Source organism: Zingiber officinale, chromosome 9B, assembly GCF_018446385.1.
Source record: "Zingiber officinale cultivar Zhangliang chromosome 9B, Zo_v1.1, whole genome shotgun sequence".
NCBI classification, from domain to species: domain Eukaryota; kingdom Viridiplantae; phylum Streptophyta; class Magnoliopsida; order Zingiberales; family Zingiberaceae; genus Zingiber; species Zingiber officinale.
In genome coordinates, this window is record NC_056003.1 from 16,959,136 (window position 1) to 16,982,750 (window position 23,615).

At 39.7% G+C, this 23,615-nt stretch overlaps 1 protein-coding gene across 1 annotated transcript; it reads left to right on the forward strand.

Annotated features, from left to right (window-relative positions):
* The first annotated feature begins 22,711 nt into the window (after positions 1–22,711).
* LOC122022853 lies at positions 22,712–23,333 on the forward strand. Its single transcript, XM_042580968.1, has 3 exons — positions 22,712–22,978; positions 23,029–23,126; positions 23,297–23,333. The coding sequence occupies exons 1-3, from the start codon at positions 22,712–22,714 to the stop codon at positions 23,331–23,333; spliced, it is 402 nt and encodes a 133-aa protein (XP_042436902.1).
* The last annotated feature ends 282 nt before the right edge of the window (positions 23,334–23,615 follow it).

Sequence of the window (23,615 nt, forward strand, 5' to 3'; positions counted from 1 at the left end):
ATTGTCCGATCGAAGCTTACTACTCTTCATTCTATGTCGAGCCACCAAGTTTCATTGGGACGTCAAGTGCGACAAGGCACTAGAGGAACTCAAAAGCTATTTATCTTCTTTACCTGTTCTTGCAAATCCCATCGTAGGGGAATTGCTCTGGACCTACTTGTCTTCTATCAAGCAAGATGTCGGATCAACGTTGGTGCAACTGGATGACAATGACTAGTAGTCGGTGTACTTTTGAGTCATTTATTGAAAGATAGTGAATGCCGCTACACTAGTCTTGAGAACCTAGCGTATGAGTTAGTTTTTGCCGCTCGGAGGTTACGTCCCTCTCCCATCCTATAATTGTGTTAACTAACATCACATTAGGCAGAGTTCTCCTCAACCCTGAGATGTCTAATTAAGTGGACAACTGAATTAAGCAAATTTTATATATAGTACCAACCCAGATCGACCATTAAAGTGCAAGCCTTAGCTGATTTTATGACGAAAATATAGAATCTCGAGCCAGAGGAAACTTGGAAAGTCTATGTGGATGGATCGTCCACTTGGTAGGGCAGTGGAGTGGAGATACTCTTGATATCACCACACGAAGATAGGATACAATTGTTTGTCCGGCTTGACTATCGGTCCACTAACAATTGTTGGAACCCCAAGGTTGTTTTGATGTGATCAACAAGTTAAGTTAGGTTCTGTGATATTTTAACCTTGTGTTTAAGTGTGCAGGAGCTTAGGAGCACAGGAAGTTGAGCAAAAGACGCAGCTAGTGAGAAGGACGGCACAGGAGGGAGCCGACGGGCTCAGTGCGTCTGAGGTACGAGGCGCTGCGGAAGAGTATGCAGGTGGACGAAAAGGAGGCGTGCAGCGTATCCGAGGGACGAGAAGCCGGAGCGGAAGGTTACTCAAGAAGGTCGAAATTGGGTTCGGGCGAGCCTTATTTTGATTGGTTGAAATCACCCAAGCAAGCGGAGCCGGAGCAGAACACCCGGACCGAGGCGAGCAGCACTGGAGCAGAGGGCCTGGACCAAAAGTCAACATGGTTGACTTTAGTGGTCCGGGCGCCCGGAGTTGACTTTTGACCAGGATCGCGTCAAACGCGATCCGTTACGAAGGAGATAAAAGTTTATCCCCTCCCAGGCACCTGGAACCCTTCCAGGCGCCTCGACCAAGGCTATAAATACAGCCTTGGTCCATAAGCTTTTCAACAACTCAAGATTCCTGTATTCAAACACTTGTGTGCTTCCGTTTTAGTTTAGCTTCTGTTTTTTGCGCTTTCACTGTTGTAAGAGGCTTCTCCGCCTGAAGGAGATATTCTAGTGCGACACTTTTCTTGGATTAACAGCCTTCCCGGTTGTAACCAAGTAAAAACCCTTTGCCTCTTCTTTTACTTTTTGTTTAGTTAATTTATTTATGCAAGTGTTCTGTTGAAAGTTCGAGAATGGTCTCTTTTTGTATTTGTAGGCTATTCAATCCCCCTTCTAGCCGGCCGCCGCGAACCTGCTACCTGGAAAAAGCAAATGCAGGTATTTTTCAAAATCGACTTTGAATTACTTCTTATAATGGAATTTGGTTTTGTAGCACCGGAGGGCAAAGAAAAATATCAATGGATGAAAAAGGAGCAGACCGACTACGTGGCACATGGCAAAGCAGAGTACCATCTGCTGAGCATTCTTTCGCCACAAGAAGTCAACCGAATCGACAACTACGACTCCACGAAGGAACTTTGGGAGAAGTTCCTTGAGCTGCACGAAGGGACGCTCGAAGCCAAGCTCGCAAGACGGGATCTACTTCGCAACCAGCTCACCAACCTGCGACTTGGAGAAGATGAAACAACTGCGCATCTGCACTCGAGAGTTAAAGAGCTTATCACCGAACTTTCGAATCTCGGAGAAAAGGTAAGTAACCGAGATTAGAAATACGAAATGGGCATCACTAGTAGATGCTTTTTATATTTCTAAAGATTTAGAAAAAATTACTTTAGAAGAATTATTCTCGACATTGGAAGTGCATGAATCAAGGTGTGCAGGTACGAAGGAGCCCAAGCATAACATCACCTTCAAAGCATCGAAAGGCGAACCTGAGTCAGAGTCCTCTCTCGACGATGAGGAAATGGTTATGATGGTAAGATGTTTCAAGAAACTTTGTAGATATAAAAATACTAACCATCCGCAAGGTAGAAAGAAAAGGACGATCCGCTGCTACCACTGCAACGAAGAAGGGCACGTCAAGAACAACTGCCCCAAGCTGAGGAATAAGGACAAGGACAAAGGTAAGAAGCTTGTCCAAAAACGCAAGGTCTTAAAGGCGATGTGGGACGATACGTCGTCCGAATCGGAAGTCGAGGCCTTCTCTGGACTCGCACTAATGGCAAGTCATCAAGACAACGACTACGAGTCAAGCTCTTCCGAAATGAGCATCGAGAGCATCGATCAAGGGGGAGCTACGTCGGAAGATATCAGCAGTTCAAGGGGAGACATGGATAACGAGATCGACAAGGTAAGTCAGATACGATCTCTTCCTCCCGATAAACTATTTAAGTTTATTAAACTATTAACTAAGGATTGCTATAAATTAGAAAAAGGAATTAAAAATTTAAAAGTAATACTAGCTAAATCTTACCCTTTAGAAGAGTTAGACAAATTAAAATTAGAAAATAATAATTTAAAAATACAAGTAAATAACTTGAAAAATCGTGCATGCTCATCTAATACAAATGTTAGAAAATTTAAGAATCTAAATTGGTATTTTAGATACCACAAGGGATAAATTAGGAATATTTCAAAAATGTATGCCCCTAAGAAATTTTTAGTTGATCCAGTAGGTTGGAACCTATATTGGGTTCCAAAATCCTGTTTAACTTGAACTATTAATTAGATTTAGAGCTTTCAGCGAGAAAATTAGACATTCAATTTTTTATGAGGCTTTGTCTAAGAAAGTGGTTGTTGCTCTAATAACCAAGAAGGCCTAGTGCCTTGCCACTGCTTGGAAGTCAAAAATATTGAAATAAAATATTTAATTAACTTTCTGATAAAACATTAAGATTGAAATTTAATAATGCTTTAAAAAAGTTTTTCAAACAGTTTTTTTGGGAAAATTTTCAAAAATATTTTTTATACTTAGAAAAAATTTTCTTGCGTAAAATTTTTACTTAAAAAAATTCTCAAAAATTATTTCCTAAGTTAAAATTTCTTCTGAAATTGTTGCTTAAATTTTTTTTTCTTATAAAAATTCTCAAAGATTTAAGTTAGAAAGTTTTTCAAAAATATTTCTTTTGCAAATTATCTAACTTAGAATTTTATTTAACTTATAATTTTTTTTAAAAAAAAGAAACCTAGAAACTTTGTTGAAAATTATTGCAAATTTTTAAGTAAAATCAAAATAATTTTTCAAAATTTCAAAACTATAACCCTTAGAGTTTTCTTTGAACCCCAATTTTTATGTGATCAAAGGGGGAGAAGGAAAAATAAAAGTCTAGGGGGAGGTAGACCAAAATTTTCTATCTTTTTGCACTCTGTTGCAATATTAGATATTTTATCCTTCTGTCTATTTACTCTAGCTTAACTTGGGTTGCTTACATCAAAAAGGGGAAGACTGTTGGAACCCCAAGGTTGTTATGATGTGATCAACAAGTTAAGTTAGATCATGTGTTATTTTAACCTTGTGTCTAAGTGTGCAGGAGCTTAGGAGCACAGGGAGTCGAGCAAAAGACTTAGCTAGCGAGAAGGACGACACGGGAGGGAGCCGACGGGCTCGGTGCGTCTGAGGTATGAGGTGCTGCAGAAGAGTACGCGGGCGGACGAGAAGGAGGCGCGTGGCGTTTCCGAGGGATGAGAAGCCGAAGCGGATGGTTGCTCGAGAAGGCCGAAATTGGGATCGGGTGAGCCTTATTTCGGTTGGCTGAAATCACCTAAGCAAGCGGAGCCGGAGCGGAAGACCCGGACCGAGGTGAGCAGCACCAGAGCAGAGGGCGTGGACCAAAAGTCAACCTAGTTGACTTCAGTGGTCCGGGCGCCTGGATCCATTCCGGGCGCCAGGACCGTCCGAGTGCTCGGAGCTATTCCGGGTGCCCGGAGTTGACTTTTGATCAGGATTGCGTCAAATGTGATCCGTTACGAAGGGGATAAAAGTTTATCCCCTCCCAAGCACCTAGAACCCTTCCAGGCGCCCCGACCAAGGCTATAAATATAGCCTTGGTCCAGAAGCTTTTCAACAACTCAAGATTCCTGTATTCCAACACTTGTGTGCTTCCGTGTTAGTTTAGCTTCTATTTTTTGTGATTTCACTGCTGTAAGAGGCTTCTCCTCCTGAAGGAGATATTCTAGTGCGACACTTTCCTTGGATTAACAACCCCCACGATTGTAACCAAGTAAAAACCCTTTGTCTTTTCTTTTACTTTCTGTTTAGTTATTTTTTTATGCAATTGTTCTGTTGAAAGTTTGAGAAGGGTCTCTTTTTGTATTTGTAGGCTATTCAACCTCCCTTATAGCCGGCCGCCGCAAACCCAACAACAATAAGGTAGAATATGAAGTTCTGATTACCGATTTATAGGTAGCTAAGCATGTGGGAGCTATGATACTCGGGCTTTTATTTATTCAGATTCACAACTAGCGGCCAAAAAACTCTCAGGCAACTTTGAAATAAATAATGCTAGGATGAAATTATATGTAGAGGCTTTCGAAAAATTAAAGGCTAAATTCCAAGAAGTAAAGTGCAAAAAAAATCCCCCAAATGAACAATAAATATACGGACAAGTTGGCCAAGCTAGCTAGTTCCTTAAGTCCATTGGTCTTGGAAAGGCCGATCAAGCAGGTATTATTTTTAGCTCATATTGAGAGACTGGTCAAGGTAGAAATACAAAGTGATTAGCGAATGCCCTTGATAGAGTTCCTCCGATCGAGAAACCTACCAACAGACTGGGAACAAGCGCGTTTGTTTAAAAAGAGAGGCAGTCAGTTTACACTGATAGGGGATCATCTATGCAAGAGAGCCTTTTCTCGACCATTGCTTAAGTGCGTCGAAATAGAGGACATCCAATACATTTTACAAGAAGTGCACCAAGGTTCCTGTGATAGTCACCTAGGCGGTCGATCGCTAGCCCGAAAAATCTTACTAGTTGGATATTTTTGGCATACTCTGCAGGCAGACGCAGCTCGAATTGTTGCTACTTGCCTGTCATGCTAAAGACACCAAAATATACCGCACCGACCTACTGAAGCATTGAAGACATCGATTGTTTCGTGTCTGTTCGACTAATGGGGTATAAACATCATAGGATCATTCCCAATAGCGACCGATTAGAGAAAATTTTTACTAGTGGTGGACGACTACTTCTCTAAGTGGGTGGAAGCCGAGCCGTTTGCAAAAATAATAGAGCACATGGTTATTAAGTTTTTATGACAGAATATTGTGTGTCGGTTCGGCATCCCTTATAAACTTGTTTCGAATAATGGGAGGCATTTCAAGGTTGAAAGATTAAAGAGTGGTGTGCAAACTATGACATTCTGTAGGCCTTCACTTCTATGACTTTTCCTCAAAACAACGGTCAGGTGGAGGTGACCAATAGAGAAATTATCAATCGGCTAAGAACCCGGCTAGACCATCTCGGAGGAAATTGGGTTGATGAACTTCCGAGCGTGTTTGGGCTTACTGCACCATTCCTAGAGAGGCCATGGGTATAACTCCGTTCCACTTGGTGTATGGAGAGGAGGTTGTACCCCATGATAGTTTTGATGTGATCAACCAAATTAATTAGACTCTGCGTATTTGATACTTTGCATTTGAGTGTACAAGAACTTAAGAATGCAAAAAGTCAAGCGGAAAACACGACAGATGAGAAGGATGGCATGAGAATCGAGTCAACAGGCTCGGTACATCCGAGGGACGAGAAACTGCGAAAGAGTACGCCGGTGGAGTGAGAAGGACACGCACGATGCTTCCGAGAGACGAGAAGCTGGAGTGGGAGATTGCTTAAGGAGAAGGCCGAAGTTGGGTTTACGTGAGTCAACTTTGGAAGGCCGGAAAATCACCCAAGTGACCGGGGAAGAAGCAAGCGGTTGGAGAAGGCGTCGGGTGGTCAACATGAAACTGACTAATCCGAGCGCCCGGACTACCAAGGCACCTAACAAGCACCTTGTCGCAATGCTGTTGCTATGGATCACCTTGGTGTCCACATCAGCAACAGTCCAAGAGCCCGGATACAGTCCAGGCACCCGAACATGAAAAAATTCCATCATTGCGAAGCCGTTACGTGGAGATGAAGCTTGGCAAGCTGGAGGCGCCCCGAGAGGTTCTGGCGCCCAAAGATGCCATGTTAGCAAACGACTAGTTTCGACTAGTGGGCTATAAATAGAATCTTGGTATTCTTTATTTAAGAACAACACTTACTGTACTTTCATTTTCACACTCTATACTTTCATTTATGTTTTTCAACGCTTGTATGAGGCTTCTCCACCTCCGAGGATTCGCTCATATATGGAGATAGTAGTGAGCTTTCTTTGTCTTGGAGTAGCAATCTTCTGATTACAAACCAAGTAAACCCGGTGGTCTCGTACTCTCTTTTTATTTCATTCTAATTTGATTAAGTTCTTGTCTAATTTCAGTCAAAAGTTTTGAGAAGGGTGCTTTTGTAATTTTTAGCAATTCACCCCTCTTGCCGGCTGCATCATGACCAACAATTGGTATTAGTGCGAGGGAACTTCAGAAGGACTAACCGCCGATTGAAACAAAGAAAATAATAGCCTGACTAAGTATCTACCCTCTAAAGTTTGAGGGGGAGTTCACACACTGAAAGCGTCAAATGGAGGTATTTCTAAAAACTAATTTCAAAATGCTTTTAATAATTAAGTACAGTTTTATAGTTCCCAATGATCAACAAGGAAAAGAGAAAGAAGAAAACCTTTGGACGAAGGAGCAAAGTGACTTTATAGCCAATAGCAGAGTGGAATACCACCTGCTATGTGTATTACCACCTCAAGAAGTCAACCGCATCGGAAGCTACACCTCAGCCAAAGAACTTTGGGTGAAATTCCTGGAGATCCATAAAGGCACATCAAAAGAGAAGCTTACACAATGGAACATTCTTCAGAGTTAGCTAACAAACCTCCACCTAGAAAAAGGTGAGATGGTGGCTCAACTACACACAAAAATTAAAGAGCTGATCACCGGACTGATCAATCTCAATGAAACAATATTCAACTAGGACTCAGTCCGCTACGCTCTCAATGTCTTTCCTAGAACTCTAGAGTGGGCCTTGATCATAGACATCTACTATATTTTTAAGGACTTGGAGGTAAGTACCTTAGAAGAACTTTTTTCAACTTTATGATTACATGAATCTAAATGTACATGTACAAGAAAATAATCAAGTCAGAACTTAGCACTGAGAGCCAATAAGCAGGATGAACCGAAGTCAGACTTAGAGCTTAATGCATACCAAGAAGCGTATATGGTAAGAAAGTTTTTTTTAAAAAAATTTAAATCTAATAAGTTTAAAGAGATGCAGAACAGGAAAAATCCAAGAAGCAAAAGAAAGGTTCAATGCTACAATTGTCAAAAAGAAGAACACATAAAGGATGATTGCCCAGAGCTCAAAAAGGAGAAAGACAAAGGGGTAAGGCGAACCAAGCACAAGAGTCTCAAGGCCACTTGGGATGAAAGTTCTTCATCCGAATCCGAGATAGTCTATGCTAGACTAGCATTGATGGCTAGTCATGAAAAACCAAGCAACTCGGAAGCTAGCATCAATGAAGGGAGAGTCAGATCAAAAGAGTGCAGTAATGCAGTGGATAATCTAGTTTCAGATCCAATTTGGTAAGTGATGTTTGTCTCTTACCCCGTGATCAGTTATACTTAGGAATAAAATCTATGTCTAAATCGATGTTTGTAAACTGAAAACAAAAAATAACAAATTAAAAAAGGAAAACTTATATATGAAAATACTCTTAGCAAAATCCTATTTACTAGAAGATTTTGACAAATTAAAAATTAAAAATGCTAAGTTAAAAGAAAATTTGGAACAATTATAAAAGGGTAATGCATGTTCACACGCTCAAAATTCTAGGAATTATCTTGGATTAAATTGGTATTTTAAATATCACAAAGATCAAATTAGAAAACTAATAATAAAATTATTTTTAGAAAATATCTTGTCAATGCAGTAGGTAGAAACCTGTATTGAGTTCCAAAATCATGTCTAGTTTAATTTTTTTTAATTTAATTAATCTGCTAGACTAGGAATTTCTTTAGTTAGAAAAATATTTTTTTTATAAACTTTTTATTAGAATTTATTGCTCAAATTTTTAACAGTGATAATACAATAAATCCTCTATTATAATAAAATATTTTGAAAATTACTGACCATTGATGAATTTTCTACAAATTCTTTAGTAAAATATTAATTTTTAATATTAAAAATTCTCCAATGTTCAAATTTTTTTTTTTTTTTTACAAATATACTTTCTATTTTATATACAGAATAATTTACAATATTTTTAGAGCTCAAAATTTATTTTTAAATATTTTTTTGAAAAATACATATCTTTATGTAAAATAATTTATTATTTCTTATATTTATTATGGTTATTTATGAAAATTTTATTACTATTCTAAATTATTGTGTTTAACAGTCACACATATTTTTAGAATTTTTAAACAAACAAAAACAATTTTAAAAGTATTTTTTTTTTCAAAAAGTAGTTTTAAATTATAAAAATTCATATTTTTGAAAAAATAATTTCCACAATTTTTTTTGAAGTATTAGTCACTATTTATTTAACCCTTAGAATTTTTTTCAATATATTTTCAATATTTTACCCCTATTTTTAATGTAATAAAAAATTCTCAATATATTTTCAATATTTTACCCTTATTTTTAATGTAATCAAAGGGGAAGAAATAAAAATTAAGTCTAGGGGAAGTATAATTTTTTTATATCAATTGTTTATTTTACAAATTATATGTACTAAATTGTATATTCATTTATTTTAATATTTTGGTTTGACCATAACTTAACTTGGGTTGATCCACATTAAAATGGAGAAGATTGTAACTACCTCGTGGTGGTTTTAAAGTGATCAACCAAGTCAAGTTAAACTCTGTGTATTTTATGCTTTGCGTCTGAGTATGAAAGGACTTAGGAAAACAAGAAGTCGAGCGGAAGATATAAAAGACGAGAAAAATGGCATAGGAATCGAGTCGACGGGCTCAGTACATTCGAGGGACGAGAAATTGCGGAAGAGTACGCCAGTGGAGCGAGAAGAACGCACTTGGCGCTTCTGAGGGACGAGCAGTCAGAGCAGAAGACTACTCGAGGAGAAGGTCGGAGTTGGGTTTGGGTGAGCTCAACTCTGAAAGGCCGAAGGGTCACCCAAGCGATCGGGGAAGAAGAAAGTGACTGGAGAAGGCCCTGGACCACCAAGGCGCCTAACAGGCGCCTCGTCGCAGTGTTATTGCTGTGGATCACCTTGATGTCCACATCAGCAATGGTCCAAGAGCTCGGATATGGTCCAAGCGCCCGAACATGGAAAAATTCCATCGTTGCGAAGTCGTTGCATGGAGATGAAGCTTGACATGCTGGGGGCGCTCGAGAGGATCCAGGCACCTGAAGTTGCCATGTTAGCAAATGGCTAGTTTCAACCAATGAGTTATAAATAGAGCTCTGGTCTTCTCCATTTAAGAACAACACTTACTATATATTTATTTCCTCACTCTATACTTTCGTTTATGTTCTTCAATGCTTATACAAGGCTTCTCCGCCTCTGAGGATTTGCTTATAGAAGGAGATAGTAGTGAGCTTTCTTTATCTTACAGTAGCAATATTCTGATTGCAAACTAAGTAAAACTGATTGTCTTGTACTCTCTTTTTATTTCATTCTAATTTGATTAAGTGCTTGTCTAATTTTAGTCAAAATTGAGAAGGGTGCTTTTATAATTATAGGAAATTCATCCCCCTCTTGCCAGCCGCACCAGGACCAACAAGAGGATGTGGTACTGGTGGAAGTCGGTGTTGAGTATGATCAGAGATAGCTATATGACGAAGAGAATTCTGAGTGGCGCCTTATGTAATTAGATTTAGTAGAAGAAATCAGAGACAGAGCAGCCACCCATTTGATGGCGTATTGTCAAAGAATGAGGTAGAACTATAACCGGAGGGTCATCTTAAGATCTTTTCAAATCGACGATTCGGTGTGGAAAAAGGCTAAGTCGGTCGGTGATGTCAACAAGTTAGAGCCACGCTGGTGTGGGTTGTACAAAGTGATGCAGAAGCTTAGCTCAAGATCTTATTATCTTCAGGATGAAAATGGAAGAGTCTTGGATCGACCTTGGAGTACAAATCATCTACTACCCTACCGAGCTTGATAGTAAGTTTGTGCTAAATCTCTATAACTTGTAAAAATTTACACTCAATGAATGCAGGCCAATTCTAGTGAAAATGCCAAGTATTTAACTCTCATGCTGATCAGATAAATTATAAGTAAGCATGCTCTCATGCCTAAGTATTCAGACTTTCGCACCGATCAGCCGAGTTATAAGTGAGCTTGTTCTCATTGTAAGAGATCGGTGGCCGGCTAGAAGGGGGGTTGGATAACTAGGTCACCCCCAACTTCTTTTCTTCTCTACAAAAGATTAGTGCACACGCGGAAATACAACTAACTAATGAAAACAATAAAGAAAGAATACCAAATCGCTAACAAGCTCGATGTAACGTGGTTCGGAGATTGCTTGCTCCTACTCCACGGCGTGTCCTTGAGGTGGACGAGCCCTTGATCCTTCGGTGGATCAATCCCCAGCAATCTCCGGCTAGAGCTTTCTCCTTCTCGGTGGAGCAAGCCTCTCACAAAGGATCTCTTCCTCTTTACAATGATGAACTTAGGTTTAGGAGGAAGAGAGTATGCTTGGAAGCTTTGGGCAATGACAAGGAGTTATTCAACAAGCATGAGTAACCTCCTTCAAGTCCCAAAGCTTCCCTTAAATAAGAGGAGAGAGTTGATCATCATATCAACTCATCTCGGCACCAGTCGACTGGCAAAACCATCAGTCAACTGGTGTTACCGTTAGAGGTAGCCAACGACTACTTTCCATCACCAACGGTCATTTACCAGTCGACTGCCAAAACTAGCAGTCGACTGGTGCAGTCGACTGCTAAAACTTACAGTCGACTGATCCACACCGACCGAACGAACAGAACCATTCTGTTCGCGCCCAGTCGACTGCGCAGTCGACTGCTAAAACATGCAGTCGACTGCTACAGTACTACTACAGTAACGCTACAGTGCTGCTACAGTAAACCCTAAAACTTATGCTTTTGCTCCGAGTACAATCTCTCGTGCACTCGTACCCTCACCCTTACGACTCTTTTGACGATTCCTTTGCAGCTTTAACAGAACCTTCAAGTATATTTTCTTTGGCTCTCATCCCTCGGATGCATTCAAGCCTGCGGCTCGTCCCCAATGCCATCCTTCGCGTATGACTCGAAATGGCTTCCCTCGGCCCTTGCCCTCGCTGCCTTGTTCACGGTCCCTCGGATGCTTCATCCTTCACCGGACCCGAAGCCATCAACCTGAGTCGCATGTGTATCCTGCGAACCTGCACAACTCAAATACACATATCAGATACAAGGGTGAACCTAACTTAAACTCTTTAACACACACATCAAAACTATGATCGTACCGATCAAAACTTAGGTCGATTGCACCAACAATCTCCCCCTTTTTGATGTGTGGTAATATGTTTAAGTTAGGCATAAATATCAACATAAAAATTAGAAGCAATATGTAAACATGAAGCATAATACCCAAGCTCCCCCTTAACATATGCTCTCAACCATAATTTTCAAGTTTTGCACATAGTTAGGTTTTTAACTTAAACCTTTGCATTTCTCCCCCTTTGACACCATCAAAAATTGTACCAAACATGTATACATACTATGGTATCAATGTGGACTTAAAAATACCCAAAATTAGCTCTTGAAAGTGCTGGAAAACAACTACCAGTCGACTGCTAACTGTCGCAGTCGACTGGCACATACCAAAATCAAATTTCAGCATTCTGAAGCCAACTTCAGAAATGCATAAAAAATTCTAGAAAATTCGAAAAATCATGAAATTTTGAAAACATATTTATTATAATATTCTTTAACAAGGAAAAATATGTTTCCATGAAAATTCATCATATTTTTGAAGTTTTGATAAAAACTCAAACACTTTAAGAATCAATCAAGTTTGTATCAAATTAAACCTTAGTTTTGAATTCATATGTTTCAAAATAACTACGCACTGTAAATGAAACATAGAATTATTTTCAAAACATTTGAAATGTCCAACTATGATCTATGGGCAAGATGTCCATTAATTAAACATTTACTTTCCCCATAGTTGGCGTATGATCACTAAAAATTGATACATCACATAACTCATCAAAATGCCATAAGCATAAGTGAATTATTTGTATCATCCTAATATCTCACATTTATGGTTAGAAAATAATGCAAATCATTGTGAGATAGAGGTAACCTCTACTTAGTCCTTTTGATCATGATTTTCTATCAAGGTTAAGTGCTCCCTCTTAAGGTCTCAAGTCAACCATTTTTCAAGGATTTGAATTATAATTATCATAGTTGACTTGATCCAAAATCCTCTAACCCTTGAGGATTGATTTTGGTACCCAATAGAGGTTCTTCTTAATTGGGTTTACCAAATATTCCTTGGAGATCCATTTTCTATCTATGGTCTTGGTTTTTGATTGCCCCCTAGCAAGTAGACAATGGTAGGTCTTTTCATTATTGGGTTCATTGTATCCTAACCCATTTTTCTTAAAACTTGCCCTTTGGCTCCCAATGATCATGTTTAGGGTTTTAGAGTCAATTTCAAATTTTCTAAGGGCATTGGTAAGGTATTCTACCTTTTCCCTTAATTTCTTATTTTCTTCTTCTAAACATGAATCATTTGAATTTGTAGAAGAAACATGCATATCATTATTCTTAATAGTCATGAATTCTAATTTTTCCTTAAGCATGCAAATATCATTTTTCAAGGATTTATTCTTTCTTTTTTCCTTAAACAAATCATCATTTGTGCTTGAAATAATTTTAATTAAGACATGAGGAGGAAGATTATGTACCTCACTTACAGAGACGTCCGAATCCGATGTTTGACCTCCCCCTTCACTTGAGCTCCCCTCTTCATCTTCACTTGAGCTCTTTCCCTCTTCATTTTCGGATGAGGTGGAGGCTATATCATCAATTCCCATTAGCGCAAAATTGACTACATGGTGCTCTTCTTCCTCCGATGATGATGAAGGATCATCCCATGTTGCTTTTAGGTTTTGAGCATTCTTCCCTTTTTCTTTTGTCTTCTTCTCCTCCCTCTTCTTCCCTTCCTTCCTCTTCAAGAGAGGACAATCATCTCTTATGTGTTCTTCTCCTTGACAATTATAGCAAATAATCTTCCTTGTCCTACTTTTGCTTCTAGTACTTTTCCTAGCACGAGATTTGTTAGAAGAAAAAGATTTAAATGCCTTTCTCATCTTCCTTACCATGTATGCCTTTGATCGCTATCCATTGAGGCACTTGATTCTTCGGAGTCGGAAGATGGTGTTGATGAAGATTTCTTCTTCTTTCCCTTTCCCTTGTTTGCCACAAGGGCTACTCCTCTTGATCTATGAGCTTCTCCATCTAATCCTTCAACTCTTGTTTCATGAAGCTCCATTGTTGAGAAGAGTTCATCTAGAGAGGATTTCTCTAGGTCCTTTGATATGTAGTATGAATCTACAATGGAGCTCCAAGTTGTGGTTCTTGGGAAAGCATTTAGGGCTTTCATCATCATGTCTCGATTTGAAAGTGTCTCACCTACACTTGTTAGCCCATTAATAATTTTCTTAATTCTAGAATGTAAAATTGATACCTTTTCTCCTTTCTCAAGCTTGATATTGTTGAGTTGAGTTCGAAGGAGGTCTCTTTTTACCAATTTTGCTTCCGATGTCCCTTCATGAAGCTCCACTAGCTTTTCCCACAAGTCTTTGGCACTTGTATAGTTGCCAATTCTTGTTACTTCTTGTTGTGGAAGAACATGTAGTAGGTGATGCATTGCCTTGGAATTTGCTAGATGCTCTTCTTTTTGCCTTTTGGTCCATCTTGTTATGTCGATTATCTCATTGCGTTCATCCTTGGGTTCTTCAAAACCACTTCTCATGATTAGCATAATGTAAAAATCGGTATTGAAAAATACCTCCATTTTCTTCTTCCACCATGAGAAGTCCCCTTCGAATTTGGGTGGATGAATATTTGAGCCGGCCATTTTGATGAAATGCTCTTCTCAGCGATTAGTCCGTTGAAGGGCGTCCTCGCTCTGATACCACTTGTAAGAGATCGGTGGCCGGCTAGAAGGGGGGTTGGATAGCTAGGTCACCCCCAACTTCTTTTCTTCTCTACAAAAGATTAGTGCACACGCGGAAATACAACTAACTAATGAAAACAATAAAGAAAGAATACCAAATCGCTAACAAGCTCGATGTAATGTGGTTCGGAGATTGCTTACTCCTACTCCACGACGTGTCCTTGAGGTGGACGAGCCCTTGATCCTTCGGTGGATCAATCCCCGGCAATCTCCGACTAGAGCTTTCTCCTTCTCGGTGGAGAAAACCTCTCACAAAGGATCTCTTCCTCTTTACAATGATGAACTTAGGTTTAGGAGGAAGAGAATAGCCTTGGAAGCTTTGGGCAATGACAAGGAGTTATTCAACAAGCATGAGTAACCTCCTTCAAGCCCCAAAGGTTCCCTTAAATAAGAGGAGAGAGTTGATCATCATATCAACTCATCTCGGCACCAGTCGACTGGCAAAACCATCAGTCGACTGGTGTTACCGTTAGAGGTAGCCAACGGCTACTTTCCAACACCAACGGTCATTTACCAGTCGACTGTCAAAACTAGCAGTCGACTGGTGCAGTCGACTGCTAAAACTTGCAGTCGACTGATCCACACCGACCGAACGAACAAAACCATTCTGTTCGCGCCCAGTCGACTGCGCAGTCGACTGCACCAGTCGACTGCTAAAACATGCAGTCGACTGCTACAGTACTGCTACAGTAAACCCTAAAACTTATGCTTTTTCTTCGAGTACAATCTCTCGTGCACTCGTACCCTCACCCTTACGACTCTTTTGACGCTTCCTTTGCAGCTTTAACAGAACCTTCAAGCATATTTTCTTTGGCTCTCGTCCCTCGGATGCATTCAAGCCTGCGGCTGGTCCCCAATGCCATCCTTCGCGTATGCCTCGAAATTGCTTCCCTCGGCCCTTGCCCTCACTGCCTTATTCACGGTCCCTCGGATGCAATTTCGAGAGAAGCAATTTCGAAACTATCAGATACAACTCAAATACACATATCAGATACAAGGGTGAACCTAACTTAAACTCTTTGACACACACATCAAAACTATGATCGTACCAATCAAAACCTAGGTCAATTGCACCAACACTCATGACCAAGTATCTAGACTCTCATGTTGCTCTACCGAATTATAAGTGAGCATGCTCTCACACCAAGTATCTAGACTCTCTACCATTCGATCAAGTTATAAATGAGCATGCTCTCATACCCAAGTATCCAGACTCTCATATTGTTCGGTCGAATTATAAGTGAGCATGATCTCACGTCCAAGTATTCAGACTCTCGTGTCATTCGGTCAAGTTATAAGTGAGAATGCTCTCATGCCCGAGTATCTAGCCTCTTCTGCTGATTGACTGAGTTATAAGTGAACTTGCTCTCACGACCAAATATCTAGACTCTCATGTCGACCGATCGAGTTATAAGTGAGCATGCTCTCACACTAAGTATCCAGACTCATGCTGATCAACCGAGTTTTAAGTGAGCTTGCTCTCACGACCAAGAGTCTAGACTCTCGTGACGATCAGCCGAGTTATAAGTGGGTATGCTCACACACCAAGTATCCAGACTCTTGCACCGATCGACCGAGTTATAAGTGTTGGTTGCTACTCGGAATATCGTACCGGTTCCCCTGTACAAAAATTTTGTACAAGTCCTAAACCATTCCTAACAACCTATTGTGTTCTTTAGAAATTAAATTTGGAATTACAAACAGAACTTAACATTATTGATTCCAAATTTAACTTATCTGTTTTTAGTGGTTTAGACTTGGATCGCAAACGATGCTTAACATTATTGATCCAAATCCACCAATGTTACAAATTCAATTAAATATTAATTTCAGAAATCGGCTTCTAGGTTAAACATGGCAAGACACTAGGCCTTCTTGGGTATGGGACATCCACCACTTCCTAGACAAAGCTTTTCAATGAAATTTAATATTTAATTTCCTTATAGTAACCCTAGGTTTAACCAAAAAGAACAATCGAATCACAAGTTCGAAAAACAAAAGAAACACAAAATCGAAAACATAAATTCGATTACCTAGATTCATTAGCCTCTTGTGTTTGGTATTTCAAGCTCTAAATAAAAGGATGAACTAGTTATGATGCGGAAACTAATAACTAGTTATACCTTTTATAGCTTATAGACCTCATGATCTTCTGTCGTATTCCTCTTCTTATCTCGAACATCGTGTGGGCGACGATCTACCGAGACGAGAATCCACCCAAGCTTCCTTCTTCTCTAAGCAAGTTTCGACCACCACAAGAACTCCAAGAGAAGATGAGGTTCGGCCACCACCACCAAGCTCCAAGGGATGCTAGAAACAAAGTCTCCTTTTTCTCCTTCTTCTCCAAGCAAGATCCGGCCACCACAAGAACTCCAAGAGAAGATGAGGTTCGGCCACAATAAGAAGAGAGGGGAAGGAAGAGGGCCGACCACACCAAGGAAGAAGAGAGAGGAATACTAGATGTATTATTCTTGTGAGGTGAGACACCTCTACCCTCTCTTTTATATTCCTTGGTCTTGGCAAATAAGGAATGTTTTAATAAAAACTTTCTTATTTTCCTTGCCATTGAAAAGGAAAATTTAACTAATTAAAAATTATTTTCTCTATTAATGTGGTCGGCCATATCTAATCCTCCAAGGAAGGAAAGTTTTAAACATAAAATTAAAACTTCCTAATTTATTTCCGGAAATTTTTAAATAAAAATTTCTCTTTTAAAAATTCCCTTCATGGTTGGTCATAAAAGGAAACTTTTATAAATTAAAATATCTCTATTAAAACATGTGGATGATTTACAAAAAGGAAAGTTTTCTCTAAAATTAAAACCTTCCTTTTAATCTACAAATAAGGAAAGATATCAAATCTTTTCTTAATCTTTTATAGAAACTATAAAAGGAAAGATTTATAATTTTAAAACTCTCTTTTAAAATTATGAGGATGGTTACAAAAAAGGAAAGTTTTATCAAAAATTAAAATCTTCCTTTTAACTATAAATAAGGAAAGATATCAAACCTTTCTCTTAATCTTTTGTAGAAAGCTATAAAAGGAAAGATTTAAATTTTAAACTCTCTTTTAAAACCATGGCTTCCACATAAGAAAAGATTTTAAAAATAAAATCCTTTTAATTTATTTTGGCCGGCCACCTAAGCTTGGGTTCAAGCTAGGGTCGGCCACCAACTCACCTTGGTTTGGTCGGCCCTAGCTTGGGCTCCAAGCTAGGCTTGGCCGGCCACCTTAAGGTAGGTATGGGTGGGTATAAGACTTTATAAATAAGAGGCTACGACAGGGACCGAGAGGAGGAATTGGTTTTGGTCTCCCGATGAACTTGAGCTTCCCATGTTCGCCTCGAACACCCAACTCGAGTTCATCAATAATAACTCATACCACTAAAGAGTTATTATCGAACTACCGCACCAATCCCATATGGACTCCTTCTTATCATGAGTGTGTTAATCTCCATATGTTTAAGATATATAATGCCTACTAATTAAATGAGTTACTGACAACTCACTTAATTAATATCTACTTCCAAGAGTAGCACCACTCAACCTTATCGTCATGTCAGACTAAGTCCACCTGCAGGGTTTACATGACAATCCTTATGAACTCCTCTTGGGGACATCATCAACCTAGATTACTAGGACACAATTTCATTCTATAATCAATAACACACCATATAAATAATATCATTTCCCAACTTATCGGGCCTATTGATTTATCGAACTAAATCACATCCTTTGATAAATTAAAGCAATGAATATTGAGTATATGTGTTTGTTATTATATCATGATTAAGAGCACACACTTCCATAATAACAAAGGTATTGTTCTTTTATACAGTCAGTATAAAAAAATTTACCTTAAATGGTCCTGCTCAATACACTCAAAGTGTACTAGTATAATTTTATAGTTAAGATAAACTAATACCAAATTACACTACGACTATTCTAATGGTTTGTTCCTTTCCATCTTAGTTGTAAGCTACTGTTTATAATTTATAAGGAATTGATAACATGATCTTCTGTATGTGACACCACACACCATGTTATCTACAATATAAATTAATTGAACAACTACACTTAGCATATAAATGTAGACATTTGACCAATGTGATTCTTTATTTCAAAATAAATGTTTACAAAAAGCTAGACTTTTAGTATACACTCTAACAATAAGTGAGCATGCTCTCACACCAAAGTCCCAGGCTCTCGTGCCGATCGACCAAGTTATAAGCGAGCATGCTCTCATGCCAAAGTTCTAGGCTCATGTGCCGATCGACCGAGTTAGAAGTGAGCATGCTCTCACACCAAAGTCCCAGACTCTCGAGCCGTTCGACCAAGTTATAAGTGAGTATTCTCTCATACCTAGGGATTCAGACTTTCGAGCTGATCGACCGAGTTATAAGTGAATTTTCTCTCATGGCCAAGTATCCAGACTCTCGTGTCGTTCGGTCAAGTTATAAGTGAGCATACTCTCATGCTATAGCCCAAGACTCTCGTGCCGAGTGACTAACTATGAGTGAGTCTGCTCTCATGACTAAGCCTTATAGCTTTAAGCTGGGCGTCAGAGTTAGAAGTAAATTTGCTCTCACTGCTAAGTGCTGATTCTGTTGGTGTAGGAAACATCCGACAATTGAACCTGAGTTTTAATAATAGCAAAGGGTTCAAAGTTAAGATTATTTGTGATCTAACGAGTTTGAATAAGATTGTAGGGAAGTCCTAAGTGTTCTTAGGCAAAAGTCCTAGCTACGGTTAGGCAGGTGGTAAACCCTAGGGGGTGGTAACCCTAGGCGGAAAGTCTTGGTGGGTCGAAGGCTTGGGAAAAAAAATCCTAGAGTCAGGGACTCTAGGTTGAAATCCTGGTGTCCCGAACTTGGTGGAAGACTGGATGGGTCGTGGAGCGAACGTCCAGCATGAAGATCGGAAGCGTCGGGTGCTGAGCAAAAGTCCAGTCGATATGGAGGATCGGACTGGCAACAGGTAACTTCTCCTGAGAGGAGTAGGTGAGGATGCGTTCCCCGAATAGGGAACAGTAAGCGTCGGTTCGACCTAGAGTTTTGACGAAACTCAAACTCAGAAGCGGATAGTTAGAGGCTATCGTAATTTCATATTATATGTATATTATTTTTACATGGACTAACTCTGTTTTGCAGAAAATAAGGGCTGGAGAAAGTTGGTTTGGGTGCCCCGAGCTAGTCCGGGTGCCCGGAGTCAGTCTAGGCACCCGGAACCCAAAAGTTATCTGCAACCTGATGTGGCGCACTCGGAGTGGCCGAGCCACTTAGTCCAGGTGCCCGGAGGGGTTCCTGTAATGCCCGAAAATTCTCAAACTTACATTAGAATTATTCTATGATTTTTCTGGAATTTTTAGATATTTTTCCGGAATTTTTCCGAGTAGCGGAAGTAGCAAAAATAATTAGAACCGCAAAATAGCTTAGGCGGGAATCGAACCCGAGACCTATGGTGTAAGGGATAATGCTAGTAACCAGTTGAACCCAGCAGGGTCGTGCTGAAAGAAGAGGGAATCAATTATATTTATAATTGATTTTTGGATGAATTAATTAGTAAATATAAATAAGGATTTAAGTGAGAAGTTTTAGATTATTTCTCACCGTAGTTTTTTCCTCACCCGAAACCTAAAACCGCCGCACCTCTCTTCTTCTCCTCTTCCTCACGCACGGCACACCAAGCCAAGGGTCAAGGGAACATCTTCCAGCGACGACTCCAACACGAAAAAGGTTCTTCTCCGCGAGAGGAACGCGAGGACGTAAGCGGTTCGTCGAACGGAGCAGTTTTCCGGAAAACCTAGCGGATAGAATCGTAAGAAAACCTTGCGATTGAGGTAAGAAACCCCTCACCTGCAGTATAATTGCTGTCGCTTGTTAGTTTCAGCGTTAGTTCAGTAGTTTTACAGTTTTCAGTTATAAGGTGTGCTCTCAGTGCGCACCAAACATTCGGTAGAATGCCCAGTTCAGAAGGATGCACCAGTAGGCGTCCTAACAACATGTAAAATGTATTAGAAATATTTTATTCAGTTTATTATCAGTTATTACAGCTATATGGATCAGATATCCATTGGGTGGGCTCCCACAGTAGCCTCTAGGTTCAGATAACCTAGAACAGCGAAGTAAAATAAAACAGTATTAAGTATTTTACTTTTATTCAGTTGGTAATGTATTTGGATCAGATATCCATGGGCTGGACTCCCACAGTCATCCCTAGGTTCAGATAACCTAGTAACCCTGCTGGATTCGGAACTTGCAATCCCGGGTCTCGTAGGGATGCGCGCACAGTAAGTACAGTTGTCAGGGCCCCAACAGCATGTTTAGTATTTTCATCTATTATATGTATAGTTTTCAAATTTGAAACCAATGATGAGAACACTAATTTAGCTTTCAGTTCAGTTCAGGTTCAGTTTACATGATTTGAGTTCATGTACAGATTTAGATATATGCATGACTAGTTCAGTTTCATGCTCAGTTTATAAGTATGCCATGTTCAGTTTAAAGCATGTTTAATTTATATGCTATGCCATGTTTCAGTTCCAGTTTATGCTTTTATATGCCATGCCATGTTGTCATACTCAGCTCGGTTTTCAAATAGCATGTTTTAAAAGGCATGAAATGCATCGTTGCATGTTTTTGTGAGGTAGATGGTTTCTTACTAAGCTTAAAGCTTACAGATACTATTTTCCTTATACTGCAGATACAGGAAAAAGGAAAATGGATTAGCAGTGGAGGCTGGAGGTCAATGCAGATGAGGATGTGTGTGGAAGGAACTGGAATAAAAGACCCTCTGGGGATTTAGCATTTACTTTAGCACTTTTCAGTTTATTAGTTTAGTTTCATGTTTTAAGCAATTAGAACTTTTAGAAATTCATACCTTCATGCACTTTAAGTTGTTAAAATGCCATGAACTAGTAAACCTTGTTTTAGCTTAAGTTTAGAATTGTTACTACATGTTGCTAGAATGTTTATTATGCATTAGATAGTGGTAGTGTGAGGTTTTGGCACGAATCAGTGCTGGAAATCAGAAATTCTGATTTCGTTTCAGACTATCAGAACCTGGATCGGTCAGCAGACCGATCCAGTGCCATTCCTTCTCCTGGATCGGTCAGCCGACCGATCCAGATGGATACAGTAGCCTACTGTATCTCCCTGGATCGGTCAGCCGACCGATCCAGCGTCTCCATGTGCCTGGATCGGTCTGCAGACCGATCCAGACACACCTGGATCGGTCTGGCCGACCGATCCAGCCTCTGCTGGATCGGTCCGCAGACCGATCCAGCAGGGCACAGAAGCAGGGCAAGTTTGATCGATCCGTGGATCGAACAGCAGCTAGTTGGGAAGTTAGATTCGAGTTCTAGCTCAGATGGGAGGTCAAGTATCCTCCTTAGCACATATATCCCAACCGGAAAGGTCTTGAACCCTTCCTTATAACAGCATGGGTGTACCAGTTGTCAGTTTAATAGAGTCAACTAGTGAAATTTTATTTTACCCAGTTTCCGCACAATAGCATCAGTAGTTAATGTAGTGATCCGGTTCATAGCTTAGCACCTAGGAGTTGGGTCGTTACAGTTCCAGGCACCCGCAACAGACTATAAAAGTAGCCTCGACTAGAAGCTTCAGGACAACACAACGAATGACTTTCACTTCTTCGAGCTGCTTAGAAAATGCTTCCACGATGCCTGAAAGCTCCAACGACGATTCTTCTAGAAGATTTTCTCATACCGAGCTGTCAGTATCATTTTCATTTAAAAGTTCCTTGTACTACAACTGTAATCTTTTTGTACTATTTCGAATTTATTATTGATTGCCCATCAAAAGCACTCTTACGGGCGAGCCTTGGAGTAGGAGTCACCAAACGTTCCGAATCAAGTAAAATCTTAGTGTTTGCGTTGTGTATTTTATTTTCCACTGCGTGTTTTACTCTAAATGAACGAATTAGCCACGAGCTCTATTCACCCCCTTCTAGCGCTTTCGATCCTATAATTGGTATCAGAGAGGGGGCGCTTCAAATCGGTGAAACCACCTTTCAAGCAATTTTTCGTGGTAATTTTTAATTTTTTGAAGTCGATCGAAATCGGTAAAATTGTCATCTTCCGATTTTTTTTTTCTTTTGAATTCTTTTGTTTCTCAAAGTCGGTGCAACACCACTCGAGCTCATTTTTTTTTCATTATCCCACACTACTAATCCAAGACCAAGTCTTGGAACAAATTTTCTTATTTTTTTTCTATCGTGCTAGATTTTTAAATGGCCCATCAAGAAGGCTTCAGCATGACTCACCCGTCTCTCTTCTCCGGTGAAGATTTTGGCTACTGGAAAGGGTGAATGGAATATTACCTCCAAACCCAACTCGAGATATGGATGATCATCAAAACTGACATCCTACTCCCACTCGACGGCACTGGAAAACCAGTATCTTGTGAGAACTGGGACGCAAGTCTGATAAAGAAGGTCGAGGCCAACGCTAAAGTGACATGCACTCTTCAATGTGGTTTAACAAAGGAGGAGCTAAACCGAGTAGGGTCATTCTCAAGTGCGAAAGAACTATGGGAGAAGCTGATCGAGCTCCATGAGGGAACTTTCGACATGAAAGTAAGTAAAAGAGATTAATCTTAAATAAGTTATATAACATAAAAATGTAGGATGGTGAATCTGCGAGTCAACTACATGCACGTATCCAAGACCTTCTCAATAGTCTCCATGCAATTGGACAAAAGATGGAAAATCGCGACATTATCAGGTATGCATTAAATGCATTCCCTAGGAACACCTTGTGGACATCAATGGTAGATGCTTATAAGGTCTCTAAGGACCTTTCCTCTATTAGATTAGATAAATTATTTTTAGAGTTTAAATTACATGAACAGACTAATACACTTATGGTTGAGAAAGATATTGTTTTAATTGCAGGTACAAGCAGAATGTAGGAAGCAAAAGCAAAGCATAGAACTGAACCCGAGTCCGAAGAAGAACCAAACTCAGATGAAGACGACTATGAAATCACAGCCGAGCTAGTGAATCTGGTACGAAAACTCTACAAGAAGAAGAAGGGATTCACCAAGAAGGACATCAAAAAAGGTAATTTAGTTTAAGACGGTGCAACCAAGTCCAAAAATAAAGACTGAGGTAGCCTGCTATGACTGCAACAAGAAGGGACATATCAAAGTCAACTGTCCGAATCAAAAGAAAGCGAAGAAGCAAAAGAAGAAGAAAGCACTGCAGGCGACGT